This window comes from Aedes aegypti, chromosome 3, assembly GCF_002204515.2.
Source record: "Aedes aegypti strain LVP_AGWG chromosome 3, AaegL5.0 Primary Assembly, whole genome shotgun sequence".
NCBI classification, from domain to species: domain Eukaryota; kingdom Metazoa; phylum Arthropoda; class Insecta; order Diptera; family Culicidae; genus Aedes; species Aedes aegypti.
In genome coordinates, this window is record NC_035109.1 from 368,459,052 (window position 1) to 368,473,275 (window position 14,224).

Sequence of the window (14,224 nt, forward strand, 5' to 3'; positions counted from 1 at the left end):
ATTCTGAAGTCATAGTATTGTTGCTGTATTGGTAATTATTGGTTAATATTAAATTAAGATCAGTGGTTGAAATCTAAAATAATTGAGAATATCTCTGACTAATCGCTCTCTGTAACAATCATGATCCGCTGCACACCATGAGAGTCTGTTTATCGTCTACTGCTAAATCGGGATGATAACTGTGCATGATAAAACCCATACACCAACAAACTCCAAATCTGAGGGGCTCTATTTCTTAAGGATGTTCAGGGATTGCTTATTATGCTAGTAAAGTAAAATGGTGAATAAGCGACAAAACTCCCTCGCTCTTTGGGGCTCTTCTTCTTTGTTGCGGTTTATCAAGATTGTTACAGCCAGGCTTCAAAGAAACTTCTTTGCGATGCAAAGATGAGGCGATTTTGCCGTTTTTTTTTTTATGAGGAGTGAAAACTGAACTCGAAATTTTATACACAGATCCTCAAGCGATTGAGTGTTCCGCCCGAACAAGACAGTCCTCGGGCAGTTGTGAGAGCATTCTTTTCTGATGGAATTTTACTCTGTTGTGTTTTGTGCTGCATCTTCCTCGCTCATTCTTTGTTGCCTCTCTACTTAGCATTTTTCGCTCCCTCGCAAAGAGGCAAAGGCAGCACGCTGCTCTAGAGTATGTTATCGAACTCTGATGATGTTACAGCTTGCGAAACATTTTGGATAGTGAACCGATACAGAAGCTCTTCGCTTGCTTTGATCGTGCTTCAAAATCAATTAAGAACGCATTCTGCATTATCTGTTAAAATAAAATAACTGTTTTGTTTGAAGGATATCTTGTTTCAAAGGGATTTCAGATGGATTATTTTCATGGATTCCATAAGGAAAAGTAGTATAGACTAGTAGGATCGCTTCCTGGATTTCAAAGGGATTTTTTTTTCTTTAACTCCGGAGATCTTTATTCCTTCCGCAGATGATGAGATTAGATAAATTCGAAAAGAATGATTTTTATATTTGCTTTATTTAATATATGTAGAATATAATAACATTTTACATGTTGCTTGGGATAGGTTAATGTATTGCTGTTTGCGTTTGAAGTGCAAATCAATTCTAACTGGGCTTCAAATGCGGTAACATAAAGTAACCAAAGGATACTTAGCAATTATAGTCCATATCACCGCCAACCTAGCATTGAAAATCAATTTTTGACTTCGCCTTCCTTGTTGAAAAATTTACCGCGTTGGGTGTTCCCGCATTTGATATTTGCATTTCAAACGCACAGAGCAGTATAATATGAATACTAAAACAACATTTTTTTGAATTTTGATATAATATGTAACGTTTTTTTTTTAATATGCTCAATTACATTGATACACTCCAAAGTACGGTAACATCGACTTTGCGTTTTGGATGACTTCCAAATATTTGTGTTGATTAAACATACCATGATTGTAGTCAATGTGACTTACGTTTCGCGGATAACTTTGTTTGCCACGGATGAAGAATTGATAAGATAACTTTGCGGTATAGCCATCAGAGCCAGTAGATAAACCCATTCCATCATTTGGTCTAAGCTTTCGGTCTAGCCTTCAGTTCCAGCCAAACGCCATTTTCCGCTTGCATGGTGAACGCACTCTTGGACAGCCGCAGCGGGATCTGCGTTTTCTCCGACGCTTGCAGGTTGAAATCTTTGACCAGGTGGTACAGAGCCATTTTGACCTCCAACAGTGCCAACCTCGGTCCAATGCAGCTTCGAGGTCCTGCCCCGAACGGAAGATACGTACCCGGGACGATTTTCGATCGGTTGTCTTCGCTGAAGCGCTCCGGATCGAAACGTTCCGGCTCCGGGAAGTACTTCGGGTCGTGGTGAAGGGCTAGCATTGGGATCCAAATGGTTTTGCCCTTTTCGATGACGAAGCGCAGTCCTTCTTCGTCATCGAAGACGTAGTCTTTGTTGGCGTAACGGTCCGTCAGAGTCGCTGTTGGATATTTACGAAGAGCCTCCGATACTACCATATCCAAGTAGGCCATCTTCTGAAGAGCTTCGTAGGTTATCGGTTGACCGTTGAGGGTTGACTCGGTTACTGCGATTTCTTCGTAGAGACGTCGTTGAATATCCTGATTGACGGTAAGCTCATAAGACAGGAAAGCCAGGATGCTGGATACGTTATCGAATGCGGCAAAGAAAAAGAAGAAACACTGCGATATCAGCTCGTTGTCCGTCCAAATCCTGGAATGTGTAGATTTGCCTACGTGCGATTCTTCAACTGTTGCGTAACCCTCTGAGACCTGCATGTCCGGCTCTTCGTACTTCAAGGCACCTTTTTTCGTTTCCATCAACATGTTGACCAAATCGTTTCGAACGATACCTTGCTTTTTGCGCTGGTCCATATTATCCAAAATCAACTTTTTGAAGTAACCTGCCACATTCGCGTCCACGAAATCGAAATTGAATACTTTTTGCAAAAATGGGACGAACCGTAAAGTAACGAATGTCGCCAACGATTTGAAAGTATGTATTTTCTGTGACTCATTGCCCTTTTTGTAAAACTCATTTTCCGGATCGCGGAACGAGTCAACCTCGATTCCAAATGCCACGCTTGCGATCGCGTCACAGACAAATCGCGAAAAAGTGTCTTTCATGTTGAATTCCAGTCTTCTGCCGGCCTTCGCTTCCGAATGGATAAAGTCCGTCATACTGGTGGCACATTTGGCCACCAGCTCGGCCATGTGCCGCATACGACTTCCGGTGAAAGCAGGGCTCAGAGTTGACCGCATATCGCGCCACTTCTGCCCACGGAGCGAGAACAACGAATTGAAGAACAAACTGTCGGCGGGAACCGCATCGCCAAATACCGGTGTTCGATCGGTGAAGCTGTCGAAGTCCTTGATGGCGATCTTCTTGATCATCTCTGGGTCACGCACCATGTAGGTTGGCTTCGTCAGTTCGTAGTAGCCGATGATTCTGGTAGAAAATGATGGTTCATCGTCATAATAGGCCCTACAGTCATTTGTGGAGCATACTTACTTCGCATCTGGATAGGAGTTGTACAGAAGCTTTGATCCGAAAACCAGTTCAACCCGTTTCAACACTACCATATCGAAGATGCCCAACAGGAAGGTGGGTTTGATGCATGGTATTGGTTTGGTAAGGAAATAGTGATACTTTTTCGCTATGTAATGATACAGCAGCAGGATTACGGCGCCCACGGCCAAAGCAGAGAATAGGTTTACTTCGACCATGTTCTTACGCAGTAGGCCAAGCAAACTGAAGTGATTGTTGAACGAGAAAAGTAACACTACTGATGACCCAGTATCCTAGTAGGCCATATATTTAAAGCGTTTGAAGTGTAGAATCGTTTATTTGTTTGCACTGAGCGAACCGGATACAGACGCAGACCCGGATGCTATTGACAATATCAATTTCTATAAGCACCGCAAATACTCTTCAACGCTCAATCCACTCAGAGCCAAGTGAAAACTGCCACCGCCCGTCCGGTTAGGTCAGCTTTCGTTATAGAACTGAATGATTCACTTTTGCATTTTCATGTTTTACGCCGTAGCGATGCGAACTCTATACATGCTAACGTTGTTGACTCGATTCGTAGGGTAAAATGATCCAAAATGCCACTATAGAGATTTGTTTCACTTTCCCCTAATAGGATCCACATTTTAAGGCCATTCAAAGTTTTTTTTTCGTATTTATACAATATTTGCTACCTATCAATATTACCAAATTTTGAGGGTTTCAAATCAAAAGCTGGTTGGAAATTTAAGGAAAATCTTTGAGTTTATCTCCAAAAACTTGAATACAGTCAACTCTCTACATATCGATGTTCTACTTCTTGATATCTCTCCCTATTGATTGATTTTTTGGTCCCTTCATTCTGTATACATTTTCACTCTCCATATCTCGATATCCTTCTTATCTCGATATCTCCCTATGGCCTATATTGATGTTTTTCTCGATTTTCTCTCCGTATGTCGATATGCCTATTGTCAAAAATTACTAGACTAGATTTTAGGGATTCGAATCAATTTGAGAAGACCAAATGACGTCTTTATGTTTTTAATTCAACAAAATGATTTTCGATCAAGTATTCATTAAAAAAATTTCTATGTCTCGATCTCTCCCTATCTCGATGGTCCCTTAGATATCGAGATGTGGAAAGTCAATTGTAATTTCAAATTGAACCTTCTTAGGAAAGATTCAATGAATCGAGCCATTTTGACCCCATACGTGCGTATTGGACCATGTTCCCCTATAGGATGGTATGAGAATGTTTATCGCTTCGATCTACGTCTCTACGTCTGTACTAGCGCGTCTTAAAGTCTACGTGTGTGTACACGCGCCGAAAACAAAGATTTGGCTGCCGATCCAGTTCAGTTGGACTGTGCTATCTGTGGGTTGCGATGATTAGTCCCATATCTATATTATTGATATCCGGTCAAATATAGGGGAAGATGTTCAAAAATGGTGGGCGGTACAGATTACAATATCCATTTCCCCTATTGAACACACTGTTCATTTTTGCTAGGAATTGGCCTTACCTTACAGCCATCTTAGGATGGGATACTTGAACTTTGTTTCATAAGTTTCAAAATGTCAGTCATATCAGCTGATAGTTTATTTTCAGAGTCTCTCAATATCATCAGTGAGCAATTTATATCGATTTGATTCCACAATCAAAATCAAAGAAAGAGCAGTGCACCCTAGATCATACTGGTGGTATGAATGAGAATGAATGCAAAAATTATTTTGTGTAAATTTTTTGTGCAATTTTTTTTTTGTTTTAAGATTTGAAATTCAGTAAGGAGTTCATAAAAATTTGTCGATTATTTTGTTCCCTTAGACTTTTCATGCAGTAAAAAACATGACGTCACTGTAAATCATTTTAATCTTCAAGGAAACGAAAAACCTGACTTAGTTGACACCGATTGAATGGTATTGAAAAACGACCCTTTCGACTAGCTTATATTATGATATTTGAACACTATTCTTATTGGACAGCTACAGTTATAACATTTAAATAAAGGCAAAAAAACGTCTTAAAAACTTCAAAAAGCTTTTGAGAAAATGGAACATTCTGACAAACCATTCATTGGAGGCAAATCCGAGGAACATTCAAAGAAACCATCAATCCGAGGCAAAGTATTTCGGTTAACTCAAGTTTGTTCCGTAAGGCAGGTTTACTGAGGAAACTTATGAAGCTATTTCATTTATTTGTGGAGCATTTTACAATATTCATGATGTACCGTTAAACGGGGTACCTTTGATAATACGTCTAACATTGATAGTGCGTATCGTATGAGATTCGTAATGGAATCCACTTTGTTCAGTTAAGAAACACGAATGCATAGGTAAATATTACAAGTTTGACTTATCGTGTCGGAGATTTTTTAATTGTAACCAACATGGATTTGCATGTGTTTCCATACCCACCATTGCATGTGTTTTCATACCCAATAAATGAACGAAAATGGATCCATATTCGTGTCACATTGACAGTGTCATTCCTACATTCGAACTGTCAACCCCACAGTTTCATCGAATTCATTTTTTTTTAATTAAAAAAGATATAGGGGAACTTACGTATTGTCGGCAGCCTAAGCAGCTGATCTTTTAAGAGGGCAATTTTACGCAACAATTAGCAGGAGACACCGGAACTACACTTGAGCACTCTTTATTTATCAATTAGTATATACAAAACACTATTTTATTCTCTTAATCTTCTATTTTTCCTCACCAAAGTCACGAGGCACTTGTTCTTTTATCGGCAATGCAATTACTATTGTCGGCAATAAAAATGTTCACTTCGGCAAACCAAAACTGCGCAAAAATTAGTTTTTGTATTGGTAACATTTCGTATTTGTTGACAAATCCTGAAATTAAACGTCACTCATTATGTTCGACTCGTTGAAAGGGCCAATGCAGAAAAATACAGACTACACTGAGAACAGAATTGCAGTTATAAATAAAATAGCAGAGAGTCCAATTGAATACACAACGCCACTAATTTTATGCAGACTAAGGCGCCAACGAATCCAACCTAGAAGTTGCAGCGTGACGTCATGGTTAATTGACTCATAATATTGTGCTCTGCAAGAAAAATCCACGGAACACGATTATCGGATTACTTGAATTTCAGAGTTGCGTTTGAATGGGTTACATGCATGCCCCTTTTCGCTACTCACACTACTGATTATTAAGGTGCAGCTTATTTTCAAAAGCTCTCAAAACCAAAAATTCTTGTACTCTTATGAATTCAAATCATATTAGAAGAGAAACCTCAAAGTTTGAGCCAAAAATATTAAGATTTAGAGGAAGCGCAAGCGTCTTGAAGGTAAATTTTCAAGTTATAAAAAATGGCCTTCAGTGAAGTCACCATAACTTCGGTAATTTCTAAACAACTTTGAAACTTTCAGCACCATTATCTTAAAAATTTTATTTTTTGGAAACTGTAGAATATCAAATTTGAGTAAAATCAAAAATTGTTTCAATAAAAAGTAGTTTACTCCAAATGTTTCCTCATTTTACTAAAAACATATCTTTGTTTGACCATAACCTCATGAATACTCAACCGATTCCAATTCTGTTTGCATGGTTTAGTAGCTTACTTAATTGTTTTCAAACTTTTCATACGCCACATTTCACTAAAAAAATGTTTTGACCAAGTTATTCAACAAAAAATGCACAAAAACATGATTTTTTAACCAAAAACGCCAGTTTTTTTGTTAGTTAAACAATATTTTTAAAGCTGAAACTGGTCTTCCTCATTTGTTAAACCTTTGAAAAGGACTTTTGAATAATTTTGAAACAATAATATTTTTGCTCATGTTAAAAAATATATGCATTATTTAACTTGTTATTAAAACAAAATGCTTTATAAACACAAGTTTTATAGGAAAAATGTAATTTTTGGCAAAAAAAAACATAAATATTCCAAAGAGATTCGATTTTTTCTTTAAAAAAATCATGTTTTTGGGTAGTTTTTGTTAGCCAACTAAGCCAAAACAATTTTTTAGAAAAATGTGTTGTATGAACAGTATAGTAACAACTTTGTTTTGCTTCAAAAACATGTACATACAAATATTTGAAATCAGTTGAGTTTTTATGAAGGTATGGTCAAACATATATAAATTTTTCAGTAAAATGAAGAAACATTTTGAGAAAACTACTTTTAACAAAAATTGTTTCGATTTAAGTCAAATTTTATGTTTTACAAAGTTTTTTTAAATTTAATTTTGAAAATAATGATGCTAACAGTTTCAGAATCGGTTAGAAATAACCAAAATTATGGTGACTACCAGTGCTGGGAATGGTAATAGTAGTAGGCTTGAATTTCGCGAAAATCACGTGGCTCTCTCACTACAGTAGTTTAAAACCGTGAATCTCATCAAGTAGCCTATATTGGGTACATGAATTTCTCTAAATCAGTAGTGTCATTGAAGGCTCTAAATGCGGGAAATGCAGCGGGAAATAGAACATTTTTCTACAGTAATTTTGGGTTGCCCTTAGCAACGGGTGTTTTGCAATTTTCAAGGCTTTTTGCCTACAGCAGCGATGGGAGTGAGTTTCACTGGCTTCGCTGACTGTGATTGGCTTTGTTTGACTACTGTAGAGTGAGTTTCAGATTTTTTCCCAACCCTGGTGACTACACTGAAGGCCATTTTTTATAACTTGAAAATTCACCTTCAAGACGCTTGCTTCAAGACGGGGCCCAGATAGCCGTAACGGTAAACGCGCAGCTATTCAGCATGACCAAGCTGAGGGTCGTGGGTTCGAATCCCACCGGTCGAGGATCTTTTCGGGTTGGAAATTTTCTCGACTTCCCTGGGCATAGAGTATCTTCGTACCTGCCACACGATATACACATGCAAAAATGGTCATTGGCATAGTAAGCTCTCAGTGAATAACTGTGGAAGTGCTCATAAGAACACTAAGCTGAGAAGCAGGCCCTGACCCAGTGGGGACGCAACGCCAGAAAGAAGAAGACGCTTGCCTAAATCTCAATATTTTTGGCTCAAACTTTGAGGTTTCTCTTCTAATATGATTTGGATTCATAAGAGCACACGAATTTTTGGTTTTGAGAACTTTTGAAAAATAAGCCACACCCTAGTGTCTATGTGCAAAAAATCTCTTAAAGGTAACGCAAAATTGGAAATTCTACAGGCTTTTTTTTACATTTTTCACGTTCATATTATTCTCAGTGTACACTCAGAAACACGGCTAGTCACAGAATGACTAAATTATAGTAATTTATGAAAGTAGTCATAAATTCTATCTATTCATAAAATCTATCTGCCTCTCTTTAATTCTGCAGGGAATTTTATTCCTATTTGTCAATTATCGCTAAGCTTCAACCCAGGTGAAATAACATTTAGAGTAAAAATTCACAGCAGATGAAAAAGAGGCAGATAGAAAATAGTCATTAATTCATAAACTTTAGTAATTATGTGACTATTTTTATTTCTGAGTGTATGCGAAAATCAAAATTGGCCCTTTGCAAATCAATTCACTTATGATTTGACACAAATACATCATCCGCTGATTGCCTGTAGAACAACAGGAGTGTTGCCAAAATAGTTAACCTATTGAAAGACATATATTTTATATGTTTCTCAGTATATTGAAGTTTATGCGCTACAATCTTCAGATAAGAAAAGTATTGAAAGGCTCAATTATTACCAATGCATGCTTTGTTGCCTAATTCCAATGAATTAATTAGTTGTGTTCGACTTTTTCAATGAATTTGAAATGTGAATAAAAAACACACCGCAATTGAATATGGTTTTCTGGCAACCTATTCCCGTAATAAATAGTGATTGCCGAGGAAAGTAAAGTGCATTAATTTTAATTTGTGATTTGAAGCATAAAAATTCAGTATTTTCGAGTGCTTTATAGACTAATCAAAAGTTTAATAGTGCATGAGAAATCGGTGCGTAGCTTTTGTGACAAATTGGTATTGGAGCGGAGAATTGGACATTTCAAAGTGGTGAGTTTTTCATAAGCTGTTCTTGTGTTGTTTTATTCGGCAGCTCACAAATGACAATAATTTCGTAAGCATTTATTTCATTCAATGATAAAACTCATGTTATATAATATTTTTGTGAAAGATGAGGTTTACATGGAAGATTATAGTTCAAGGAATATATTGAGTATATTGAAGGTAACTCTTGTTCCGTAGATAAATTTTAACAAGGGCGATAAGTGAGTGCTGCCGAAAATACCCTCAGGGTGCCGAAGCCATCATTTACCCTAAGTATAAAATAATACAATAAAAAACTACACTGAGAAAAATATATACGTCAAGGTCATGTGTTTTACATACAGATTTGCGCAATAAGAAAAACCACATGGTTCGAGTGTGGTAGCCATATGGACTTCGTCATTGACTTCACGGTATAATAACATGTGTATCAGCATTAGGTGAACCAAACATGAATATCTAAATATTAATCAATGAAAACTGACTGCTTTACTTATTGAATACGAATGAATTGACTTAAAATAGCCATGCGTGACAGAACATGAATATTGTGAGATTGAAAGAAGAAATTGGGTAGTATTTAGAACCCTTGCTCTCTAAAATATGGATTCGAGACACCTCTGCTTGTCGCAAGCTCACTTGAATGTTTTTTTCATAAACAAGTAAACCAGCAACAAGCGGGGTGCCGCAAAACCATAATTTGGGAAGCCCGGAATTAACATAATAAACCATGCCGTAAATAGTATAATCTAGAATCGCATCAAGTTGTATAAACTGACAGATCATATATCAATGCAGACTAGCATCAAATGAAATCGCAATAACTTTGCAAAATTTGCCACCCGAGGTTGGTATCTTCTGGCGGTGGGCTTCAAAGAACAACAAAGCGTGTGTGCTGTATAGCAAACTTCCTTTCATGTTGGCAAATAATCACACCTTAATCATAAAACGGTGAGTGGTGTAGTGGTACGATACCGGGTTAGGGATCCAACGGTCCGGTGTACGAGCCTCATTGGGAACTTGTTTTTATTTTTTATAATATTTATTTATTATTTTGTAGCATCGTATTGCTGACCATGGAAAGTCTGAAAAAGTCGTGGGAAGTGCGTATATGGCCTCCACTTTGGTGTGAATATAGCGTTTTCATGCATTCTATACGAGTAATTTGATTCATATATAATGATGTATAGCAAAAAATATACCAACCAAATTGTTGACTGGGAGGTTATGGAGGGAGGGGGGTTTGAGATTTCTTACGCGCTATATAATTTATTTTTGGTTTTCATACAAAAAATCTCCGACGTTCCTCAACCAATTCTTCTCATTTTTTCTTTGACGAACTAAAAATTACCTCAATTTTTGATAACTATTGAACTATGGCGATTCTTTCGAGTTTTACCGTCCTCGACATTTTTGGCAATATTTGTTCGATTGAGCATGAGCATGAGCATCAGCATTGATGACCGTACAATTCGTAGTTGCTACTCCGTGATTGACCAGAATAATCGAAATTACAGAAGGAACAAAAGGATGGACCTTGGGAGTAGCTTACCTTCTGCAGTGTATAATTTCATGAATTCCAAATATCAATAACGGCGCCGGCCAATTTCACCTCAATTTAAAAACTTATCTATTAACATAGTCTTCTTCTATTCGATTATTCTGTACAAAATTATGTCGACACCTCTAAAGACGAACCATTCAAGAGTTTGTTGCGCTAATAAAATCTTGTCAGTATATGAAAAATATGTCGACACTTATTATGTCTATCTATTCAAAGTTTTTACGTAATTACAAGCAGAAGTAAAGGTATGTGCCCTTCAATAAGTATTAGGTAAATTATGAATTATAGTACGCCGACACCGAGTTTTGAACCAATCATTGTTTTTGTTTTTTTTTTTTGAATAAATACACAAATGCAACATTTATACCGTTTTCAAGATAAACGCATGTGTAAATTTATTTCACTCTTTGGAAATAGAAGCAAGAAACGAGCTCACCAATTGATGATCCATCGCTGACAGGGGTGGAATCAGTTCAATTCCGTCACCAACAAGCTTGAAGCATACGGCAAGCTTGCTTGGGCTTCATGAAACACTGTCCAGAAAGACGCGAGAAAACAGATGACGAAAAAACGAACTGTCCTGCTTGGGTTTCACGAAGCACGCTTTTTGACAATATTTGTTCGATTAGCAGCATAATCATAAGCATGACCGTGCAATTCGTAGTTGATATTCCGTGATTGACCAGAATAATCGAAGTTGCACAAAGAATTAACAGATGTAGCTTATGAGTAGCTTTCCATTTTCAATGTACACGAGAACTCCTAATAAAGTCAATAACGGCGACGGCCACGTCCTTACGGTCATCGGTGAAGGGTAGGAATATTACCAAAAAATTATCTACCAGTACTTCAAAGACAACGTGAACATAACAATCCATATAAGTGACATTCCTACCGTTTTCATGATAGAAATACGTTTCATAATATATTGTACACTCAAAATAGAAGTATGAAAGAATATATTTTATATTGTCAAAACAAGTACTGGAATCTTAGATTTCGAAAAAGGTTAAAAAATTACATAACTGTTAATTTTGAATGGATCTGTAATTTTAAATATCTCGAGTTACTTTTCAAAATGACCTATCTACTTCTTCTTCTTTCTGGCGTTACGTCCCCACTGGAACAGAGCCTGCTTCTCAGCTTAGTGTTCTTATGAGCACTGCCACAGTTATTCACTGAGAGCTTACAATGCCATTGACCATTTTTGCATGTGTATATCGTGTGGCAGGTACGAAGATACTCTATGCCCTGGGAAGTCGAGAAAATTTCCACCCGAAAAGATCCTCGACCGGTGGGATTCGAACCCACGACCCTCAGCTTAGTCATGCTGAATAGCTGCGCGTTTACCGCTACGGCTATCTGGGCCCTATCTAACAAAGAGAGATTCTCTCCTTTCTCGCTTTTTTTGATTATAACAGTGCAATACTAAAGCTTTTGAGAAGATTTTCTCTATAGATCAAAAGAATCAAACATTACAACACGCGTCAAATCAATACATTCATCAGTTATATTCTATACAGCCATGTTTTTTAAAACGATAAAATGTACAAATATCTAATCGAATTGTTGGGGAAAACTTTCAGTTCGGACGGGAATGAACTATCCTGATAGCGGGTCCGTTAGAAACAACTTCAAGCTAGAATTTTTATTTTGCATGTTAGTTTTAGACAAATTTATAGCTGTTTAAGTTTTACTTACTTTTGGTGTTCTTTACTAATTTTAGGTTATATTTGTCCTCACTGTTTTCTCCGTACCAAATTCAATCTGTGATACTAGTTTATAGGTTTAGAGTAATGCATTTCTAATTTAGGATATATATCTACCTGACTTTTGCACAAATTGTAAATAAATTCAATTATAATACGAATTCAATAAATTTTACTTTAGGATTAACTTTAGCTTTAATAAATCGACCTTCTATCTTCACTTTCTATTGTTCGAATGTTTGCTTTTGAACGATCATGAACATATCTTCCCAGTGACATTTCCCCAAAGCTGTCAACGCATGACGGACAATTAAAGCGAGTGGCGTACTCAGGAACTCACTTCAACGGGTTAGAAAACAGCCCAGTGATTTCGCCAACAGAATATTTTTTCTAAAGGATTGTATTTGATTCATAATATTTTTTGTTTCCTCAATGCAGTTTTTCAGAATCCACAATCATATTTTTTTCAATTATTTTATGACCGCCATTTTGAATTTATGTATCGAAGAAACAAAAAATATTTACCACAGCTGTAAACTCCAGAAAATGCTAGTTCCGAATAGTGTGAGAATTAATTGAATCTTGATTATTTGGTTAATCCTATATCGTTTTTACTGCTTTTGGTACGTATCGTACATTGACCAATTTTTTTTACAAATACTTCCATGTCGAATATTCAGCTGGAATGAAAAAAGAAAACCTTCCAACAATGACAATGGAATGACTGCGAAAACAACATTTATTAGGTTGAATTTCTGAGAAAGTTATTTTTGTTTTCCAGAGAAATCGAATCGGCAGCAACTGAATTTTCTAAATTTCAAACATGAACAAAGTAAGAACTTAGGAAAAAAATATCAGCATACTTCTTGCTTGTAATTGTAGTGATACTCTTCCGGATTAATATTGTCTATGATTTCTGATTTTTATTACTCCGAAATTGCGAGCTGCAAAACCATCATGGTTGCCAAAAGGAATGAAGGGCTACTTTGTCTTGACGTTACATGAAAATTACTGACTTTGATTACAAAAAAATGGCCTCTATCTGTAAAAACTTGTCTTCGATCTTAGGCAGTCTAAGTTAAATGACAAACTATTTAAAACTTCACCAAAAAATGATCGTAGAACATACAAACAAGTGTTTAAAATGTTAGTCACATAAATTTATAACATTAGAATATACAGCGTCGAACGTTCTTGATTCCAACAAAAAAAGCTCTGACATGAAGTGTCACATTAAAACTCTTTTGTGGGTCCCGCATTTTCAAAGTAACCCATACCCGATCAGAAAGGCATAACAAAATTATAACAACCTGAGATATTTTTATCAAAAATTATTTTATAACACAGGTTGATAAAAAGTATACCTCGTTAGATGATAAAATATCAAAAATTATAACAAAAAAACCTCTACGAGAAACAAAATTATATCAAGCGTTGATATAATTTTATCAAATTTAAAACATATTGAGATATGATACGCCAAATAGAAAAAAGGCAGTCATAACAACTGTTGTTACAAATGAGATATAAAAACTGCTTTAAAATAACAACATTATATCAAAGATTGATAAAACATTTCATAACTAATTTTGTTATAAATGAGATAAAATTCTAGGTTCAATATTCTTTCAATTAATACAGATATAAAATATTTAAAATATTTTATTTCACCGCTTATTTTTTCATATTGAAAATTCGAAGAAATTCGAAAAATATCGTGTCAATACACTAAAATAAAAAAAGTAGTTCATATTTCAACCTGAGCATTTGTGATTTGCAGAATAGCAGTTCAGCCGAATTCATTGGTCTTCTTCCTCCGTGGTGCGTTTTGTACCGTAGTACGAAAGCACTGATCTCATTAGCTTCTTCGCTCCTAATGCCACGGCCTTAGCGACTGTCGGACAGTCACCTCGATACAACCGATGCTCCATCAACCGATCTACGAAAAGAAACAAAACAGTAAAAAAAATAAAAAATAAATAAATAAATAAAGTTTA

The 14,224-nt window shown here is 36.2% G+C and overlaps 1 protein-coding gene across 1 annotated transcript; it reads right to left on the reverse strand.

Moving 5' to 3' along the window:
- Positions 1-966: 966 nt before the first annotated feature.
- Positions 967-3,489, reverse strand: LOC5579929 (probable cytochrome P450 9f2). The gene is made up of 2 exons (XM_001652168.3): positions 2,993-3,489; positions 967-2,929 (listed from the first exon to the last, which is right to left on the reverse strand). Exons 1-2 carry the CDS (start codon positions 3,205-3,207, stop codon positions 1,534-1,536), a joined length of 1,611 nt encoding a protein of 536 aa, XP_001652218.2. The 5' UTR covers positions 3,208-3,489; the 3' UTR covers positions 967-1,533.
- Between the last annotated feature and the right edge of the window lie 10,735 nt (positions 3,490-14,224).

What these genes read in the sequence shown, in the direction of transcription:
- LOC5579929 (XM_001652168.3), bottom strand. Translation starts at nt 3,207, where the DNA reads ATGGTCGAAGTAAACCTATTCTCTGCTTTGGCCGTGGGCGCCGTAATC. An exon ending in AACTCCTATCCAGATGCGAA is followed by an intron (nt 2,930 to 2,992) that starts GTAAGTATGCTC and finishes ATTTTCTACCAG; the next exon opens with AATCATCGGCTACTACGAAC.